The sequence below is a fragment of the Myotis lucifugus genome, unplaced genomic scaffold (assembly GCF_000147115.1).
Source record: "Myotis lucifugus unplaced genomic scaffold, Myoluc2.0 scaffold_668, whole genome shotgun sequence".
Classification (NCBI taxonomy): Eukaryota; Metazoa; Chordata; class Mammalia; order Chiroptera; family Vespertilionidae; genus Myotis; species Myotis lucifugus.
Window position 1 is genome coordinate 81,051 of NW_005871716.1, and position 20,096 is coordinate 101,146.

The 20,096-nt window shown below is 41.9% G+C and overlaps 1 protein-coding gene across 1 annotated transcript in view; it reads left to right on the plus strand.

Moving 5' to 3' along the window:
* The window catches only part of MPP7 (membrane palmitoylated protein 7), a 159,817-nt gene that overhangs the window by 45,994 nt on the left and 93,727 nt on the right, over positions 1–20,096 (plus strand). Inside the window, exon 5 of the mRNA XM_023746378.1 lies at positions 10,739–10,870. Within this exon, the coding sequence (XP_023602146.1) occupies positions 10,739–10,870 (132 nt within the window). The remainder of the gene's footprint in view (positions 1–10,738; positions 10,871–20,096) is intronic.

A 20,096-nucleotide genomic window follows, 5' to 3' on the forward strand; every position in this document is an offset into this window, starting at 1 on the left:
GCACTGCTCTGTGTGTGACAGGGTAGAGCCATAACCTCTCCATTGGCCCTGCCCTGAGTGTGACAGGGTGCACGCCCCAACCCCCTGATCGGCCCTGCTCTGTGGGTGATAGAGGGTGGCGCCCCAACCCCCCTCCACGGGCCTTGCTCTGTGTGTGACAGGGTAGAGCCATAACCTCCCCATTGGCCCTGCCCTGAGTGTGACAGGGTGCAGTGCCCCAACCCCCTGATCCGCCCTGTTCTGTGTGTGACAGGGGGTGGTGCCCCAACTCCCCTATCGGCCCTGCTCTGTGCGTGACAGTGGGGAGCTCCCCAACCCCCTGATCAACCCTGCTCTGTGTGTGACAGGGTACAGAGCCCCAACCCCCCTGATGGGCCCTGCTCTGTATGTGACAGGGGGCAGCGCCCCAACCCCCCAATCGGCCCTACCTTGAGCATGACTGAGGGTGGCATCGCAACCTCCTGATCCGCCCTGCTCTGTGCATGACGGGGCGGCACCCCAACTCCCCAATCGGCCCTGCTCTGAGCCTGACCAGGGGCTGCACCTAGGGATTGGGCCTGCCCTCTGCCACCCGGGAGCAGGCCTAAGCCAGCAAGTCATTATCTCCTGAGGGGTCCCAGACTGCGAGAGGGCACAGGCCAGGCTGGGGGACCCCCTTGCCCCCGCCCCCCGAGTGCACAAATTTTTGTGCACCGGGCCTCTAGTTTTCTTATAATCCCTTATATTTCTGTGATGTCAGTTGTTACTTCTCTTGTTTCATTTCTGATTTTATTTATTTGGGTTTTCTCTCTTTGTTTCTTGATAAGTTGGGAAAAGGTTCATCAATCTTGCTTATCTTTTCCAATAACCAGCTCTTGGTTTCATTGATGTTTTGTATTGTGTGTTTTTTTTTTTTAAATTTCTGTGTCATTTATTTCTGTTCCGATGTTTGTTGTTTCATTCCTTCTACTTTCTCTGGGCTTTTCTTGTTCTCTATAATTCTTTTAATTTAGGGTTAGACTATTTATTTGAGACTTATCTTGTTACTTGGGGTAGGCCTATAATGCTATGAATTTCCCTTGTAGAACTGCTTTTGCTGTGTTCTATGGATTTTGGGTTCTTCTATGTTCATTTTAATTATGTGTTTCCAGGGACATTTTTATTTCGTTCCTTGATGTCATTGGGAAACTCATTTATTTTACAATAACATGCTATTTAGCCTTCATGTGTGGAATTTTTATTTTGTTTTAGTGATTTATATATCATGCCATTAAGATCTTAGATGATGCTTGTATGACATGGTGTTATTATTTAGGAAGTCAGGGGAAATTTGGTAGAGTTTTTAAAGGCAATAAATAAAATAAGATGTGTTGTGATTTTTTTAGCTTTCCAAAACATTCACTTGCAAAAAATTACCCATTGCTTGAGCATACAGAAAGGATGAGATTTCATTAAAGCCTGCTAACGGGAAAAGTTAAGCTTCTTTCTGGAGGAATAAATCAGTTTTACTCACCTTATTATTAGACACTTAATTCTGTGGACCTGATAGATACATAGAACATAGAGTTGACTTCAGGGGGTCAAAGGCATTGAGAGCTTGTGGGCCTCATGAGTGTTCAATTTCCTGCAGATTCATCTGAGGGACAGTTAAACCCATCTGTTGTGATTGGTGGTTGTGGCATATGGAAACACATTTTTTATTTAAGAATTGCCTTTTGAAAGGAAAATTTGTATATAGAAGAAAATGAAATACAAGGTTACTTTTAGCTGTCCAAAATAGAAATGTGGCTAACCAAAAATAGTTGTAAAACAAAGCTACTAAAAATTAGAACTTGATATCTATAAACCTTAAAGGTATATTTTGGAAAAGAGACATGGAAATCAATGCAGAAAGCTAAGGAGGAAAAATACATAGCTATTGTTCTTAATATTGCCTATCAATATGATAATCACTTTATCTTAAAATATGTTCATTAGTTATCTTTATTATTTTTACTATATATATAAAATAGTTGCCATAGATACCAAGATGGTGGATATTTCTGATATTCATTCCTTTGTAGGGACCCATAGTCCCATCTGATGTCATTCTTCCTATCTGAAAGACTTATTACATTTTTGTTTGGAATACAAATCTGTTGGTGATTAATTTCTTGAGATTTTGTATGTCTAAAAAGTCTTCAATATCCCTTCATTTCTAAAAGATATTTTACTAGGTATAGAATTTTAGGTGGATAGTATTTTTCTTTGAGTATTTTAAAGATGCTACTCCTACATTGTTACTGATGAGAAGGGTGTCATTTTTTAATTTTATTTTATATATAATGCACTTTTTTTGTATGACAGTAAGATTTTCTCTTTATCACTGGTTTTAAGCAATATGGTGTTACTTTTATGTTTCTTTTGGTAGAAACATTGAGCTTCTTGAACATGTGGCTTTTTTTTTTTCATCAAGTTTGGAATATTTTCTGCCATATTTCCTCAAATATTTTAGTACCCTTCCTTTCTTTGTTTATATGTGTATATGTTAGGCCATTGAAATTGTCCTTCAGGTCAGTAATGTTCTTTTTACTATATTTTATCTTTGTGTTTTATTTTGGATAGTTATTTTTGGGATCTGACAACACTAAAATTTTTTTATATAAATTAATGTCATTGCTTTTTTACTTTATGCCATTTTGGTTAATGAAACTTTTCATAGGAATGTCCTACTTTCAGAGAGTGGGGCTATAATACACAGTTTATCAACCTTAGAACTATTAACATTTGGAGGCTGGATAATTATTTGTATGTTATTTAATGTTTAAAATTATACCTGGACCCTGTGCGCCAGATGTCAGTAGCATCACCAAAATTGTGACAAATTGAAAATACTCCAGATATTGCCAAATAGCTCCAGGAGAATAAAATTGTCCTCAGTTAAGAACCACTGCTCTAATCCTTTCTGGTAGTTTTCTTGTATACAAGTCGTGGCTAAGGACTTGGCTAAGGACTCAGGGGGAACTTCCTGCAGATCTTCAGAGCTCTGTCTCTGTACAGTTCTCTTCTCTCCCATACACTTCCCCCGAGAACTTTAGCCTTTAGCCTTTCTGGTTTCCCAGCTCTGTTTTCTCAACTGAGGGAGACCATTGGGTTCTGCCTGGGTTTTTTCTCCCCTCACCCCCAACACAGCCAGGAAACTCTCTCTAGGCAGTAAACTGGGGCAGTCATAGGGTTCACATTTGTTTTCTTTCTTCTCAGTGATCATGATCCTTTGATGTCCAGTGTCTTTGAAAACCACTGTTGTATTATCCTTTTTTATTTTACGTTTTCTCATCTGGGCCCCTGTTAACTTTGTCTTTGCCTTTATTCTCATTCTTGAATGGTACTTTTGCTGGATATATAATTCTTATTTTTTCTAAGCACTTTGAAGGTATTTTAACAATCTTCTAGTTTCCATTGCTGCTGCTGATCAGGCTCAATCGGGTGTTTGTTTTCTGATTATCTTTTCTCTCTCTGATATTTTGAAAATCTTTTTGCATTTGGCATTCTGCAGCATATATACACTGAGTGGCCAGATTATTATGACCACCTGACGTTTGTAGGCAGATTAGCTATAATTTCACGCTGAAGTTGCTAGAGGACCAGACCATTATAAATAGGGAAGCAGGTTGTTTACCACGACAGTAGAAGTGATCTTTTTTCTGAAGAAATGAGTAAACATGATTTAACAGCCTTTGAACATGGGATACATATATATACTAAGTGGCCAGATTATTATGACAACCCCATCAGTACTTTGTTGGGCCACCTTTTGCCTTCAATACTGGGGCGATTCTTCTTGGCTTTGACTCCACGAGATGTTGAAAGGTGATGCGAGGAATCTGACACCATGCCTGATGAATAGCACTGTCCAGTTCTGTGAGATTTGATGGTTGTGGAACCAGCTGCCTGATGGCTCTTTTAACTTCATCCCACAAATGCTCAATTGGATTGAGATCTGGTGATTGTGGGGGCCACCTAAGCAAGGTAAAGTCTCCCTCATGTTCTTGAAAGCACTCCTGCACAATACGAGCACCGTGGCATGGCACATTATCTTGTTGGAAGAAGCCATCTCCATTGGGATACGCCATCAACATGATAGGATGAACCTGATCAGCAAGGATACTTAGGTATGTTGTGCTATTCAGACGTTGTTCCACATGAATTAAAGGGCCCAAATCATGCCAGGAAAACATGCCCCAAACCATAACACTGCCCTCACCAGCTTGAAGGGTTATACTCATGCATGTGGGGTGCCTGCTTTCATGCTGTTTCCGCCAAATTCTCACTCTGCCATCTGCATGATGCAACTGGAAATGTGATTCTTCGGACCACATGACTTTTTTCCAATGCTCGACTGTCCAATCCTTGTGTTCTTGTGTGAATTGGAGATGTTTTATCTTGGTAACTGCAGACAGCATTGGTGTTCGAATAGGCCTTTAGCTTCCATATCCCATATGATGCAGTGTACGTCTAATTTGCCTACAAACGTCAGGTGGTCATAATAATCTGGCCACTCAGAGTGTGTGTGTGTGTATGTGTGTGTGTGTGTGTGTATCCCACATTCAAAGGCTGTTAAATCGCGTTGTTTACCCATATATTCAGAAAAAAATCACTTCTACTGTCGTGGTAAATAACCTGCTTCCCTACTTATAATGGTCTGCCCTCTAGCAACTTCATCACGAAATTATAGCTAATTTGCCTACAAACGTCAGGTGGTCATAATAATCTGGCCACTCAGTGTATATGGACTTCTTTTTATTTTTCCTGCTTCCTAAAGAATATATTGAGCTTCTTGAATATGCAGACTCTGACTCTCATTAATCTTCAAAAATTTGCAACCATTATCTCTTTGGATATTTCATCTTCTTGATGCTGTTCATTCTTTCCTTAGAAACTCTGATTGGATACAAAAACCTCCAACCATAATGAAAAATATGAATTAGGCTCATTAAAATTAGGATCCTTTGTTGATTGGAAAACACTAATAAGAAAGTGAAAATGCAAGCTACCTAATGGGTAAATATATATGTAGCACATGTAACCAACAAAGATTTGCATCCAGTATATTATAAAGAATTCTTACAAGTAAATAAGAAAAAGATGGTAGAGAAAAAGTGCAAGAATCTTGAACTGGCATCTCACAAAAGAAGATATTTAACATACCCAATAGCCATAGGAATGTTTTCAATATCATTAGCTGTAAGAAAAATGAAATTTTAACCACAAAAAGATACCCCTGCACATTCATAATGGTCAAATTTAAACTGATAACATAAAATGTTAGGGGTTATGTGATGCAACTAGAACTCGAATAAGCTGTTGGTGGGGTTATAAAACTTTTATCTGCTAATTTTGAATATACTGATAACTCATGATCCAGATATTCTACTTTTGTTTTGTTTTTTGTTAATCCTTACCCCAGGATATTTTTTTTTATTGATTCTTTTAGAGAGAATGGAAGAGAGGGGGAGAGACAGAGAGAAATATCAATTGAGAGAGACACATTGATTGGTTGCCTCCCGCATGTGCTGGGGTTTGAGCCCGCAACTGAAGTCCGTGTCTTTGACCAGAATTGAACCTATGACCCTTCAGTTTGAAGGCCAATGCTCTTATCTCTGAGAAAACCAGCTAGGGCCAGATATTCCACTCTTAAATATACTTAACCAAATTATGCATATAATTATGTATATATGTATCAAAAGACATGAAATATTTACAGCAGCATTATTTATGGTAGCTAAGAACTTCACAACCTAAATGTCCCTCAATAATGGGCATAATGAAGAAACTATAGAAATATTCATATGTTGTAATGCTACATAGCAATGAAAAGTGCTGCTACCAGTACCAGTATAAATAAATCTCATCAACTTAATATCAGGGGGAAAGTGAATATGCTTTTGTGCCTATTCATTTTATTTATGCAGCATTTATATAGAGGCAAAACTACCACCTTTGGGGTAATTAGGAAGGAGCATAAGTAGGGGTTTCTGGGGTCAGTTAATGTTGTATTTCCTGTTTGCGGGATATTTACATGGAAATACTCATTTTTGTAAATTCATGCTATGTGCTTATGAATTGTGTACTTTTCTGTGTATATATTATAGACAATAAAAGAGCTTAATTAAAAATAGACACCATTTCTTTGCCATCTTAGAGCTTTTATTTCAGTAGGTAGCAGATATTAAACATATGCATATAAAAATGCATATATGGCTATGAATTATGAACATTTAGGAAGGCAAAGAAAAAGGTGCTATGAGATCAAGTTACTGAGGGGGATCTGCTTTTATATTGGACTAGAGGCCCGGTGCACAAATTTGTGCATGGGTGGGGTCCCTTGGCCTTGCCGGGAATCAGGGCCAACTGGGGCCAGCTGGCTGGGTGAGGGGGGGTGGCAGCGGAGGTTGGCCAGCCACGGGAGGTTGGCTGTGGGAGTGCACTGATCACCAGGTGGTAGCTCCTGCATCGAGCGTCTGCCCCCTGGTGGTCAATGCGCATCATAGCGACCGGTCGTTCAGTTGACCTTTCATAACAGTCACTTAGGCTTTTATATATACTAGAGGCCCGGTACACGAAATTCATGCACTGGGGGGTGGAGGTCCCTCAGCCCAGCCTGCCCCTCTCACAGTCTGGGAGCCCTCAGTAGATGTCCTACTGACAGCCACAGTCTGGCAGCAGAGGCTCGGAGCAGGCGCCCCGTGTCTGTGTGTGTGTGTGTGTGTGTGTGTGTGTGTAAGTGTGTGTCCCCACTGGGGGCCTGCCCCCAGCAGCGTAGGAAGCTCGGAGCAGGCACCCATGTGTGTGTGTGTGTGAGTGTGTGTGTATGTGTGTCTGTCTGCTGGGGGCCTGCCCCCAGCCACACCATGGAGGCTTGGAGCAGGTGCCCCTCTGTGTTAATCTCTCAGGCTCCTGGCCTCGCCTGCTTGTTGTTCTCTCCCTTGAGCTGTGGCCAGGGTGGGGTGCTGCCTGCAGGCTGCGCTTGCCTGCTCGCAGATCGCCACAGTGACCCTGCAAGCAGGCCCTGCTGGGGGCTGCCTGCTGGGGGCTGCTGCGGGCAGTGCTTTCCTGCTCGCAGATCACCATGGCGACCCAGGAGCAGGCCCTGCTGGGTGCTGCCTGTTGGGGGCTGCCTGTGGGCTGCGCTTTCCTGCTCACGGATCACCATGGCTACCCGGGAGCAGGCCCTGCTGGGTGCTGCCTGCAGGCCGCACTTTTCTGCTCGTGGCTCACCACAGGAACCTGGGAGCAGGCCCGGCTGGGGGCTGCCTGCTCGAGGATCGCCACAGCAACCCGGGAGCAGGCCTGCTGGGTGCTGCCTGCGGGCCACGCTTTCCTGCTCGACGGCCGCGGGAACTGCTCATGGGTCTCCAAGGCAATGACTGCTGGGCTCACGTTGCCAGGGTGACGCCGCCAAGCATCCTGCCCCGCTGCTATGGGCGCCGCCATCTTTGCCGAGGATGTCAGACTGCCAGTTTCAGCCTGATCCCCACAGGCCAGGCCAAGGGACCCCACTGGTGCATGAATCCATGCACTGGGCCTCTAATATGCATATAAGATCTTTGGTTAATCTCTTCCTGCCCTCCCCCCTCCCCCCTTCCCTCTGAGATTCATCAGTCTGTTCCATGTTTCCATGCCTGTGCGTTGAGCGTCTGTCCCCTGGTGGTCAGTGTGAGTCATAGCTACCCATCGAACTGTCGCTTAAGCTTTTATATATATAGACTAGTGGCCCGGTGCACGAAATTTGTGCACGGGGAGTGTCCCTCAGCCCAGCCTGCACCCTCTCCAATCTGGAACCCCTAGGGGATGTCCGACTGCCGGTTTAGGCCCGATCCCTGTGGGGCCTAAACCGGCAGTCGGACACCCCTCTCACAATCCTGGACCGCTGGCTCCTAACCACTCACCTGCCTGCCTGCCTGCCTGATCACCCCTGACCACTCTGCCTGCCGGCCTGCTCACCCCTAACTGCCCCTCCTGCCGGCCTGCTCGCCCCCAACTGCCCTCCCCTGCCGGCCTGATCATCCTAACCTCCTCTGCCTCAGCCCCACCACCATGGCTTTGTCCAGAAGGATGTCCAGAAGGTCTCCCAGAAGGCCTCCCAGTCTAATTAGAATATTAGCCCTTTATTAGTATAGATGTTTTGGCCAAGTCCCTATGAGAAAGAGTTATTTAAGCTCTGTGAGGGAAGTGGTATAAGGTAAGGTTGGAGATTAGGACATACTTGATCTTCATCCCAAGATCAGTGGGTAGTTTTTAGAAGTCATTAGCAGGCCCATTATGTGATTTGATCTAAGTTTTAAAGTAATTACTCTGTAAATCATGGATTTGAAAATGAGCCAAAGGTGAATGCAGTTGGACTGTTTAGAGGCTATTGCAATGCTCCAGGTAAGAGTGATGACATCAGTGATCTAGCCAGGTCTGCCAAGTTTTCATGTAAAAAATACCTGCTGTTTCTGTTCGGTTTTGACATTGGAGCATGACAGTGGCCATCAACAAAACATAAATAAATGAGCATGGCTGTGCTCCAGCCAGGTTTATTTATAGAAGCAGGTGGCATAGTTCACCACCCTTTGGTCTAGAGCAGTGGTTCTCAACCTTCTGGCCCTTTAAATACAGTTCCTCATGTTGTGACCCAACCATAAAATTATTTTCATTGCTACTTCATAACTGTAATGTTGCTACTGTTATGAATCGTAATGTAAATATCTGATATGCAGGATGGTCTTAGGTGACCCCTGTGAAAGGGTCGTTTGACCGCCAAAGGGGTCGCGACCCACAGGTTGAGAACCACTGGTCTAGAGAGAAGATAACAAATGTTAGCATATATTTTGAAAGTAGATTTAACTGGATATGATTGGACATTGGAAGTGTAGATGAGAGATTTCAACATTAATTTCTAGGGTTCTTGCTGGAGAAATTTATGGATTATGGCATTTGCTGATTAGGGAACAAGTTAGTTAAAAATCTAGGCCCAGTCACCTAAAATAGTGAGTAGTGATATGTCAGGGTTCCAGTGTTTTCCTCATCTTTGGTCTATAAGGACAATATGACGATGTTTTGTGGAGTTTTTACCACCATGACAATCATGAATAGAAATACTTACGTTTTATTCTTTTATACACATACCAGAGGCCCGGTGCATGAAATTCATGCATGGGGGGGGGGGTCCCTTCAGCCCAGCCTGCACCCTCTCCAATCTGGGACCCCTCGGGGGATGTCCGACTGCCAGTTTAGGCCCCAGGATTGGGCCTAAACTGGCAGTTGGACATTCCTCTCAGAATCCTGGACCGCAGGCTCCTAATCGCTCACCTGCCTGCCTGCCTGGCTGCCCCCAACTGCCCCATCCCTGCCTGCCTGGTCACTCCTAACTGCCCCCCTGCCAGCCTGGTCACCCCTTACTGCCACCCCTGCTGGTCTGGTCACCCCCAACTGCTCCCCTCTGCTGGCCTGGTCGCCCCTAACTGCCCCCCGCTGCTGGCTTGGTCTCCCCCAATTCTCCCCCCTGCTGGCATGGTCGCCCCCAACTGTCCCCCCTGCTGGCCTGGTCGCCCCACACAGCCTGCTTGTTCAGTCATTTGGTCATCCCTCACTAACCCCCCTGCTGACCTGGTCATAGGCAGCCATCTTGTAAGGGTGTGAGGGTTAATTTGCATATTACCTCTTTATTATATAGGACTAGTCATTTATTATACTAAGAGTTAAAAAGTGAGAAAAGAAAAAAGTAAAAGCTAATCAATTGTATTGATTAGTTCTTTTGTGTTTTGTGCTAATAGTAGGAAAGAAATAGTATATATTTGTCTAAGGCTCATGTTGTTTCCTTGACAATATATCTATAGACTCATTTTCTCCCTCCTTTCAAAAGTAACACCCCCCCACCTCTATTCCTAACTGCCGTCCTTATAAGGACAAACCAGAGAATATACAGATTAAAAGACATTTTGTGCTGATTCTTATCATACATGAATGTCATTGGGGATAGAGTGGTAGCTAAATGGAGCTGCCTTCTGTTGTTTTTCATACTTCCTTTTTCTAAGAGGCTCCTTTTCAAGTAGTTGCCTTATTACCATTTTTATATCAAAATTATAACACCAATTAGATTTTCTTTATACTTTTATGAGTTTGGGGTTTTGTATTTGATTAATTTTTTTCATTTAAATCCTTTATTATTGAAAGTATTACATATGTCTCCTTTTTTCCCCACATTGACCTCTCCCTGGCTGCTCCCACCCCCCAGCATATGCCCTCATCCCCCTATTGTCTGTGTCCATTGGTTATGCTTATATGCATGCATACAAGTCCTTTGGTTGATCTCTTACCACGCCCCCCTCCCACCCTACCCTGTCTTCCCTCTGAGGTTTCATGGTCTATTTGATGTTTCTATATCTCTATATTTTTGTTCAGCAGTTTACATTGTTCATTATATTCCACAAATGAGTGAGATCATGTGATACTTATCCTTCTCTGACTGGATTATTTCGCTTAGCATAATGCTCTCCAGGTCCATCCATGCTGTTGCAAATGGAGTTCTTTCTTTTTCACAGCAGCATAGTTTTCTGTTGTGTAGATGTACCACAGGTTTTTAATCCACTCATCTGCTGATGGGCACTTAAGCTGTTTCCAGTCTTAGCTATTATAAATTGTGCTTCTATGAACATAGGGGTGCATATATTCTATTCCAAGAACTCAGAAACACCAATCAGATTCATTGTTTTTTATCAACCTTTGTCATTGATAGGCTTTGCTCTCTGTGCATGACACTGTGGCTCAGAAGAAGTATGATCCAGTATTGCCTCCTATGCCTGATGATATTGATGATGAGGAAGACTCAGTAAAAATAATCCGTCTGGTCAAAAATAGAGAACCCCTGGTAAGTTTTGATCTACTTATTGTGCCCAGATATGAGTAGATATCATGATAAAGCCAAATCTGATGAGGACATTCCAAAAATTCCTCTCTTTAAAATACTTCCTCTGTGTCTTAAAACTTTCAAATAAATGGAACATTTATGTCTAAAGAATATATATGATTTAGAAAAATGAAGGCAAATGAAATGGCATTTTATTGGTTATAAGTAGCAATAATTTTAAAATGTGAATTGTTGACATTTATAAAAGAAAGCGTATGCACCAGTCACAGATGATTTGAGATTAAATGGTACAACTAAGAATAATTGCTTATGGCTTTTCTAGGAAGTTAATTTTATTTATTTATTTATTATAATATTTTTTAAAATTGATTTCTGAGAGGAAGGGCAAGGGAGAGAAAGATAGAAACATAAATATTGAGAGAGAATCATTGATCAGCTGCCTCCCGCACACCCCCTGCTGGGTATCAAGACCATAACCCTGGCATGTGCCCTGACTGTGAATCGAACTGTGACCTCCTGGTTCATCAGTTAACTCTCAACCACTGAGCCACACAGGCTGGGCTAATAAAAAGGTTTGAATGGGAGATTATTCCAGATTAGCTGGTGGGCTCAATCTAATCACAAGTGTTATAACTAAAGTGAAAGAAGGAGGCACAAGGGCCAGAGTAACAGAAGGAGATGTGATGATGGAAACAGAGGTTGGAGCGATGTGGCATTGAGCCACAGAATGCTAGAAGCTTCTAGCAAATGGAACAAGCAAGGACTGAATTTTATCCTACATCTGCCAAAGAAATGTAGCCCCGCTGACACTTTGATTTTAGCCCCTTAATACCCATTTTGGCCTTCCTACTTCCAAATTGTAAGGTAATACATTTGTGTTGTTTAAACCATTAAATCTGTGGTCATTTGTTATAGCAGTAATAGGAAATAAATATGCAGTGTATCCATCTACACTAATAAAAGACAAAGATGCTAATTGACCATACCTTCACTACGCCCATCAGCCAATCAGAAGAGTATGCAAATTAACCCAACAAAGATGGCCATTAAATTTGCATACTGCCGGCAGGGCCGGACAGCGCCCATCCGCCGCCTGCCCCGCCGCCATCCAGGCTTGCCATCTGCGACCCCGGGGCGGTGGAGCAGGACAGCGCCATCCGCTGCCTGCCCTGCCGCCATCCAGCCCTCCTGTGTGCGACCTGGGGCGGCTGGACAGGACAGCAGCAGAGACAGGAGGAAGCCAGGCGGCGGAGACGGGAGGAATCGAGGCGGTGGAGAAGGGAGCCAAGCCTGCCTTGGTTGCCAAGGCAGGCTTCGCTCCCTTCTCCACCGCTTTGCTCCAGCCTCAGGAAGCCCTATTCTTGCAGGAATAGGCCTGAGGAAGCCCTATTCTTGCAGGAATCTTCCTGCAACGGGCCTCTAGTATATTTATAAATCTACAGTCAAAATAAAAAATAAATTTCATTATCTAGCACTTGATTTTAAATGTTGTTTATTCTAATTAAGATATTTCTATTTTCTTAAAGCAAATAGCAGTTGATAAGATAATAGTTGCTAAGTACTATGTTAAGTACTTTACATGCATTATATTTAATTCTCATAGTTGGTATGAGGATCATAGTTTTTCTTTTTACAAACCAGGAAACTAATGTTGAGAGAAGTGAAGCAACTTACCCAAGTATGAGAGCTAATGAGTGTAGAACCAAGATCCAAACTTGACTCTCTGTTTTTAAATACTAGCTTGTTTTTTTATCCTTGTTTTTTTTTAATACTCACATCAGAATATGTTTTAATTGATTTTTAGAGAGAGGGGAAGGAAAAGAGAGAGAGAAAAATCAGTGTGAGCGAAACATCGATTGGTTGCCTCTCATAGGCACCCTGACCAAGGATCTGATCTATGACCTAGTTATGCGCCCTGATGAGGAATCAAACCCGAAACATTTTGGTGTATGGGACGACACTCCTCCCAACTGAGCTACCCCACCAGGCTCTAGTTTTTTCTTTTATACCATATTGTGTCTTTTCACTTTTCCCTTTTGGTTCTTTTTCCTCTTCTTTTTTTTTGTTTAAGGGTAACTTTGGTATATTGATAAATGCATTGGACATTCCTACTCAGAAAAATGTACAGATAAGTTTGCATATTATGTCAAGGGATTTATTGAGCCCCTGAATCTCATCCATGGATATCCTAAAGTACCATGCCTTCTGATAAAATAAGATCTTCAAAATGTTTATCAAAGAAATTCGGCATGTACTGCATCAAGATTTCACAAAAGGTTTAACTGGAGCTACTATGAGTTAGTTTATATTCATAAAAGTTGAATGACATATATAAAATAATCTAAAGCTGTGTTATCATAGTTTGTTACTAAACATTTATTTAGCTAATAAGCATGTAACAACTGAAATAATTTGACCTAACTTTGAGGTAGTGATTATGCATCTAATACCCTCTTCCATTATAGATTATATAATACAAGTTATATAAGATAGTGGCAAGAGTGACATGTTAGATTTGATAGGACCTGTGGATGCAGAGGTCAAGAGGAGAGAGGAAGTCAACAGTAGCATAGGAGGTTTTTATTTAGGTGACTAGAAGTATTATACATTCAATTGGCAAGAATAAAAGAAAATACATGGGAATATAAATGACTAATTCCCTTATGATTATACTGAGCCTATGGGGCTATGCAGGTGATAGCAAAAGGTTAGATATTTAGGAAAGGGAACCAGGGAAATTTCTTTAAAAATAGTGTTGAATTGATAAGTTATTTAAAAACTGAATATTTATCTTTAGCATGAGAATGTTTTACAGGTTTGTAATATTTGTGTATTTGGGGGATATTATAAGCATCTCTCAAAATTATTCAGTTTCTTAGTAGTATATTATGGTATAACTAGAGGCCTGGTGCATGAATTTGTGCACCAGTGGGGTCCCTTGGCCTGGCCTGTGGGATCAGGCCAAAACTGCCTCTCTGACATCCCATGAGGGGTCCCAGATTGTGAGAGGGCTCAGGCCAGGCCGAGGGACCCCACTGGTGCATGATCGGAGCTGGAGAGGGGCCGCGGGAGGGCTCCAGGGTGTGTCTGGCCTGTCTCACTCAGTCCTGATCAGCTGGACCTCAGCAGCAAGCTAACCTACCGGTCAGAGCATCTGCCCCCCGGTGGTCAGTGCACATCATAGCAACTGGTCAACCAGTCGACTATCTGCCCACGGTGGTCAGTGCACATCATAGTGAGTGGTTGAGTAGCCTTAGCATATCATTAGCATATTACGCTTTGATTGGTTGAATGGACCACTGGACACTTAGCATATTAGGCTTTTATTATATAAGATTTGGCAAGTTTGTAATGTACTTAATAGCATTTTCCTCTCTGCTTCCCCAAAAATGGGCAAGGAGAGAGAAGCCAAAGTAAAATAAAATTCTTTCAAGTGTATGTATGCTCAGTATATTTTGGCAAATGATTCAAGAGAAAAGGCCATATTCTTTAGCAGCCAAGGGTTAGATTATCCATGTTAAGAATGTAATTTTGTTTATTTGACCCAGGTGTAATGTGGTAAAATGAATACCAAGCTTGCATTAGGTGACCTAAGTGTGTGTTATAGGGTGTCACTTATTTTCCATATATCCTTACAGCAGCAAGTTATTTAACAACTCCATCTCAGATTCCTTATCAGAAAGTATACCTCTTTGAGAGTGTTTTAAATATCATCTGAGATATAATGTATTTGAAATGCTTTATATGTTCTTGTGTATTATGTGTTAGATAAATGGTCCATCAAATAATAAGGTAGAGGCTAGATGACAACTATTTAAGCACAGCATGATTTTCTAGAAGGGGCAGTGAACAAAGATCATGTAGGCATTTGTCAATGGAAAGGGAAAAGGGTGCTAATTCTAGGGGAGGGATGGATAAAAGAATTGAGAGAAGGGGTGAAAAACAACAATCAGGATATAAGGGGCAGAGCTATCCTCCCTCCCTTGTGAGTTTGGAGAGTTTATATTTGTTGTATCCAGAAGATTAATTTTTAGACAAGCTTAAGAAAATGAAATTCTATTAGTTGGTAGGTGGATTTCATCCTAAATTTTCAGCGTTTCTTGCATGGGTTGTCTTCTTGGTTCTTTTAGAATAGTGGTTCTCAAACTCTGGTATTATAAGAATTACTTGAAGCACTTACTTAAAAATGCAGACTTCTGGGCCTCTACTGCAAATGGTCTACATTAGTAGGTTTTGGGCAAGGCCTGGGAATCTAGATTTTAAAAGTTGTCTAAGAGGTTTTTGATGCAAATATTTGGTAGACCATACTTTGAAAATTCCTACTTCAAAGGATTAACTTGAAATCAACTGTGCTACCAGCTTAAAAAGGTCTTACAATATTGGCAGTGTTACAGGAGATGAAATTTTTATTCAAGGAGATCATGATAGCCTAGTCCTCTTTGCAATCCTCTTTTATAAACCATTTTATAGTAATAGCAACAAGTATCTAACCAGAATTTATTCTTCTCAATCTAACCTAAAGTTCTCTATACTCATATTTTGTCAAAATCACACCAAATAAATTAAAAATAACTATATAAGAAAATATGTTTTAAAACATTAGATTCGATTTTAATTCATTTTGCATTTGCAAATATGCCTTAGGACTTTTAACTTTTGTACAGTATTATAGTCAGTGAGCTTTATTCTTATGCATGTTGCACTAAGAATACATCAAAGAATTATGATATAGCGGTTTGGAAAGCAAAATGGAAATAGTTATCTTCAGAAGTAAAGAGATTGTAAAGAAGATAAGTCAAGTGCTAACTAGTGTCATGTAGAAAGTGGGAGATTATTCCTCATAGTTTACCATCCAAGGAAGGGGAGAATCAGCGGATAGCAAATGTATTCTATTTTAGGATACATATCTATAACAAGGTAGCCCTTAAATACTGGAGTGCTCTTTTTTATTTACACATTCTGGAAGTGATTCATACAACATCTGTATGCTAGTGACTCCCAGGGCTATTTCTCTTCCAGATGTTTATTCTAATCTTTAAATTTGTATGTCCACCTGCCTACTTGATCTCCATTTAGATGTCTAGTAGACATCTCAGTCTTCACATGTTCCAGAGTAAAATGGTCTTTGTCTACAAATGTGTTCCATCCATAGGGTTCCCCCTCTCAGTTGATGACAATCCCATCTTTCTAGTTGCTCAGCCAAAAACTATAGAGTCAATCTTTGATACCTCTCTCTCTCTCTCTCTCTCTCTCTCTCTCTCTCTCTCTCTCTCTCTCCCCATTTCTAATCCATTGGGAAATCCTTTTGGCTCTATTAATAATATATCCAGTCTACCTTTCATTATCTCTGCTCCTGCCAATCAGATCGAAGCTCCCCTCCTCTTTCCCTTGGATTACAGTAACAGCCTCCTATTTGTTTCCTTGCTTTAGCCCTTGCCATCTTTCATTCTTTTTAAATTTTTTAAATCACTTTTTATTTTTCAATTACAGTTGACATACATTATTATGTTAGTTTCAGGTGTAGACCCCAGTGATTAGATACTACATAACTTACTAATTGATCATCCCACTCAATCTTGCACCCATCTGACACTGTACATAGTTATTAGAATATTATTGACTATATTCCTGATCCTGTACTTGACATCCTCATGACTATTCTGTAACAACCAATTTGTACTTTTTTTTTATGGTTAAGTCATAGTCAATTTTCTATGTTCACCACCTCTTTATTGATGGACACTTAGATTGCTTCCATATCTTGCCTATTGCAAATATTGCTGCAATGAACATATGGATGATAAATATGTACTTATTGCCATTTCATTATTCATATTTTGATCATTTTTTCTTCTACTTCTTAAATAAAACCCTTTAACATTTTTTGTAATACTGGTTTGGTGGTGTCTGAAAAGCTATTTATTTGTCTTTTGATTCTCAATGATAGCTTTGCTGGGTAGAGTAATCTTAGTTGTAAGTCTTTGCTTTTCATCACTTTAACTATTTCTTGCCAATTCTTTCTGACGTGCAAAGTTTCTGTTGAGAAATCAGCTGACATTCTAATGGGAGCTCCTTGTAGGTAACTGACTCCTTTTTTCTTGCTGTTTTTAAGATTCTCTTTTTCTTTTTAACCTTTTGCATTTTTGTTTATTTGTTTGTTTTCTAAATATATTTTTATTGATTTCAGAGAGGAAGGAAGAGTGAGAGTGAGATAGAAGCATCAATGATGAGAGAGAATCATTGACTGGATATCTCTGCACACTCTCTACTGGGGATCAAGTCTGAAACCTGAGCATGTGCCCCGATAGGGAATTGAACCATGACCTCCTAATTCATAGGTCCATATTCAACCACTGAGCCACACTGGCAGGACACCTTTTGCATTTTAATTATGATGTATCTTGATGTAGACCTCTTTGGGTTCATCTTTCCTGGAATTCTCTGTTTCCTGGACTTGTATATCTTTTTCCTTCAACAGGTTAGGGAAATTTTCTTGCTCTCTCTCTCTCTCTTCTCCTTCCAGCACTCCAATGATGCAAATATTAGTACACTTGAAGTTGTCCAAGAGGCTCCTTACACTGTTCTCATTTTTTTTATTCTCTTTTTTTCATTTTGCTGTTCTGATTTGGTGTTTTTTGCTTCCTTATTTTCCAAATCTGATTTGATTCTTGGCTTCATCTACTCTACTGTTGATTCACTGTAAATTATTCTTTTCTTTCTTTTTTTTGTTTTATTTCTTACTCAAAGATATGTTTTCATTGATTTTTTGAGAGAGAGAAGGAAGAGGGAGAGAGAGAGAAAAAACAACAACACCACATTGATGTGAGAGAGAAATACCGATCAGCTGCTTCCCTTACGTGCAATGACTGAGGATCAAACCCACAACCTAGGTATGTATCCTGACTGGAATTGAACCCATGACCCTTTGATTCATGGAACAATACTCTAACCTACTGAGCCACACAGGCCAGGGCCCTGTAAATTATTCTTCATTTCAGTTATTATATCTTTCATTTCTGACTGGTCCTTTTTTATGCTGTTGAGGTTCTCCTAATAACCAGTGTTTTGAACTCTGTGTCTAGTAGATGGCTTATCTCCATTTTGCTCAATTCCTTTTCTGGAGTTTTGTTCTGTTCTTTCATTTGGGACAATTTTTTATGTCCCCCAGGTTTGGTAGATTGGCTTAATATAGTAGGTGTTCTGTAGGATCCAGTGGCATAGCCTCCCCTATCACCCAAGCTAGGCACTGGAGGTGTACCCCACTCTGTGTAGGCTGTGTACACCCTCCTTTAATAATTGAGCCTCGATTTCTATTGGCACATCAGTGGGAGGGATTTCTCTCCAGGCTGATCAGCTGCAAGGACTGGCTATGACCACAGATCTCTGACCATCATAGAGGATCAGCTGTGCAGAGGGTCACCTCACAGAGCAGCACTTACTTTAGCAGGACTCTAGTGCCCACTGAGTCTGCTCCTTGAATGTATATCTTGTGAAGGTTGTTGAATGGTGATGTTTCAACATGGTGTGAAGTTGTTCACCAGATGCACTGGCTCTTGGGCCTCCCAGGAGGGTCAGGCCAATGTCAGCCACTGCCTGTGTTCTGCCCGGGTGTACCCAGCTTGAGCTGCAAAGTGATGGGTGCTGCTTGGGCTGGACTTGAAGATGCCCAGGGTAGCCAAGCTGTGAACAAAGGCTGGTTTCTGCTAGTGCCAGGCCTGGGGATACTTAGCAAGAGGTAAGGGGCATACTAAGGCCAGATGCTCTTTGTTTAGGGGATTTTAGGAAAGTCTGAAGCATGAGCCAAGACAGGCAATTCCTATGGAAAAGCCACTAGAAAGGGCTTGGGTGGGCCCACAGGTTGGGTGGGGCAGGGCCTCAAGGAATCATAAATGTGGGGCAAACAGTGTGAGTCAGGTTGGTCGAGACTCAGATATGGCAACTGTGGGCTCTGTGGGGGAAGGTCTAATCAAAAGAACTATGGCCTCTGCCAGTACTTCTGTCTGGGAGAAAGCTGCTCCCCCAACTCTTGGCCTGATGCTGGACAATTCAGTTCCTCTCTGTGTGTCAGGTGCCTTTCAAGTTACTACCCCAGCACTGGAGCTCAGGGGAGTGAGTCTGAATAAGTTTGTGCATGGGTCCTTTAAGAGGAACTGCCTGGGACTCCAGCAGCCCTCTGTTTCTCAGCCTCAATCCCCTCTGGTTTTGACAGCCAGAAGTATGGAAATTTCTCTTCCTGGCACTGGAACCCAGGGCTGGGGGTCCTGCTGTGGCATTAAGCCTCCCCACCCCCTTGCTCCTCAGGGGTGACCTCTGCTGCCAAGATATCCCTCCCAATTTTATATACCACACATGAGTGTGGGAGCAGCCCATTCTGTCTCTGCCCCTCCTACTAGTCTCATGTGACTCTTTCAGTTCCCTATTTGTAGGACTTCCATTCATCCAGATTTCAGGTAGTTCTGAATGATGGTTATTCTGTAGTTTAATTGTAATTTTTATGTGGTTGTGGGAGGATTCGAGTACCACATTTACCTGCCCTGCCATCTTGACCAGAAGTCCTCCTTCACTCTCTTAACATAGTAGGTGGAGTGATTCTTTTCATATTGCAGCACTCCTGCTATTCAGAGCCTTGCATATTATCTCTTTCATTCATAGTAAATTCTAGAGTCCTCACAATGACCTACAAAGTTCTACATGATCTGGCTGTCTGTTACCTTCTGACCTCACCTCCTACTGCTTCTTCCCTTTTTCTTTACTCCAGCCACACTGGCTTCTTTGCTTTATTTTAAACATGTATTTCATAGCCACCACAGCACTTTTGCCCTGGCTGTATCTTCAATTCTTTCTCATCAGCCAACTCCATCTTCTTCCATTCTTTCTTTACACAAATGTCATCTTCCCAGTGAGGCCTATGTTTTTTCATCATGTTCCCTCTACTCACCTGGCACTTTCTTACCCTTCCCTACCCCACCCATCCCTGTAGTGTTTACCACCTTCTATACTATCCTATATAATAATCCTATATAATAAAAGGCTAATACGCAAATTGACTGAACAGCGGAACAACCGGCACTGACCACCAGGGGGCAGACGCTCAACGCAGGAGCTGCCCCCTGGTGGTGAGTGCACTCTCACAGGGGGAGCACTGCTCAGCCAGAAGCCCTGAGCTGGGCTCACAGCTGGCGAGCACAATGGAGGTGGCGGGAGCCTCTCCCGCCTCTGGCTGCGC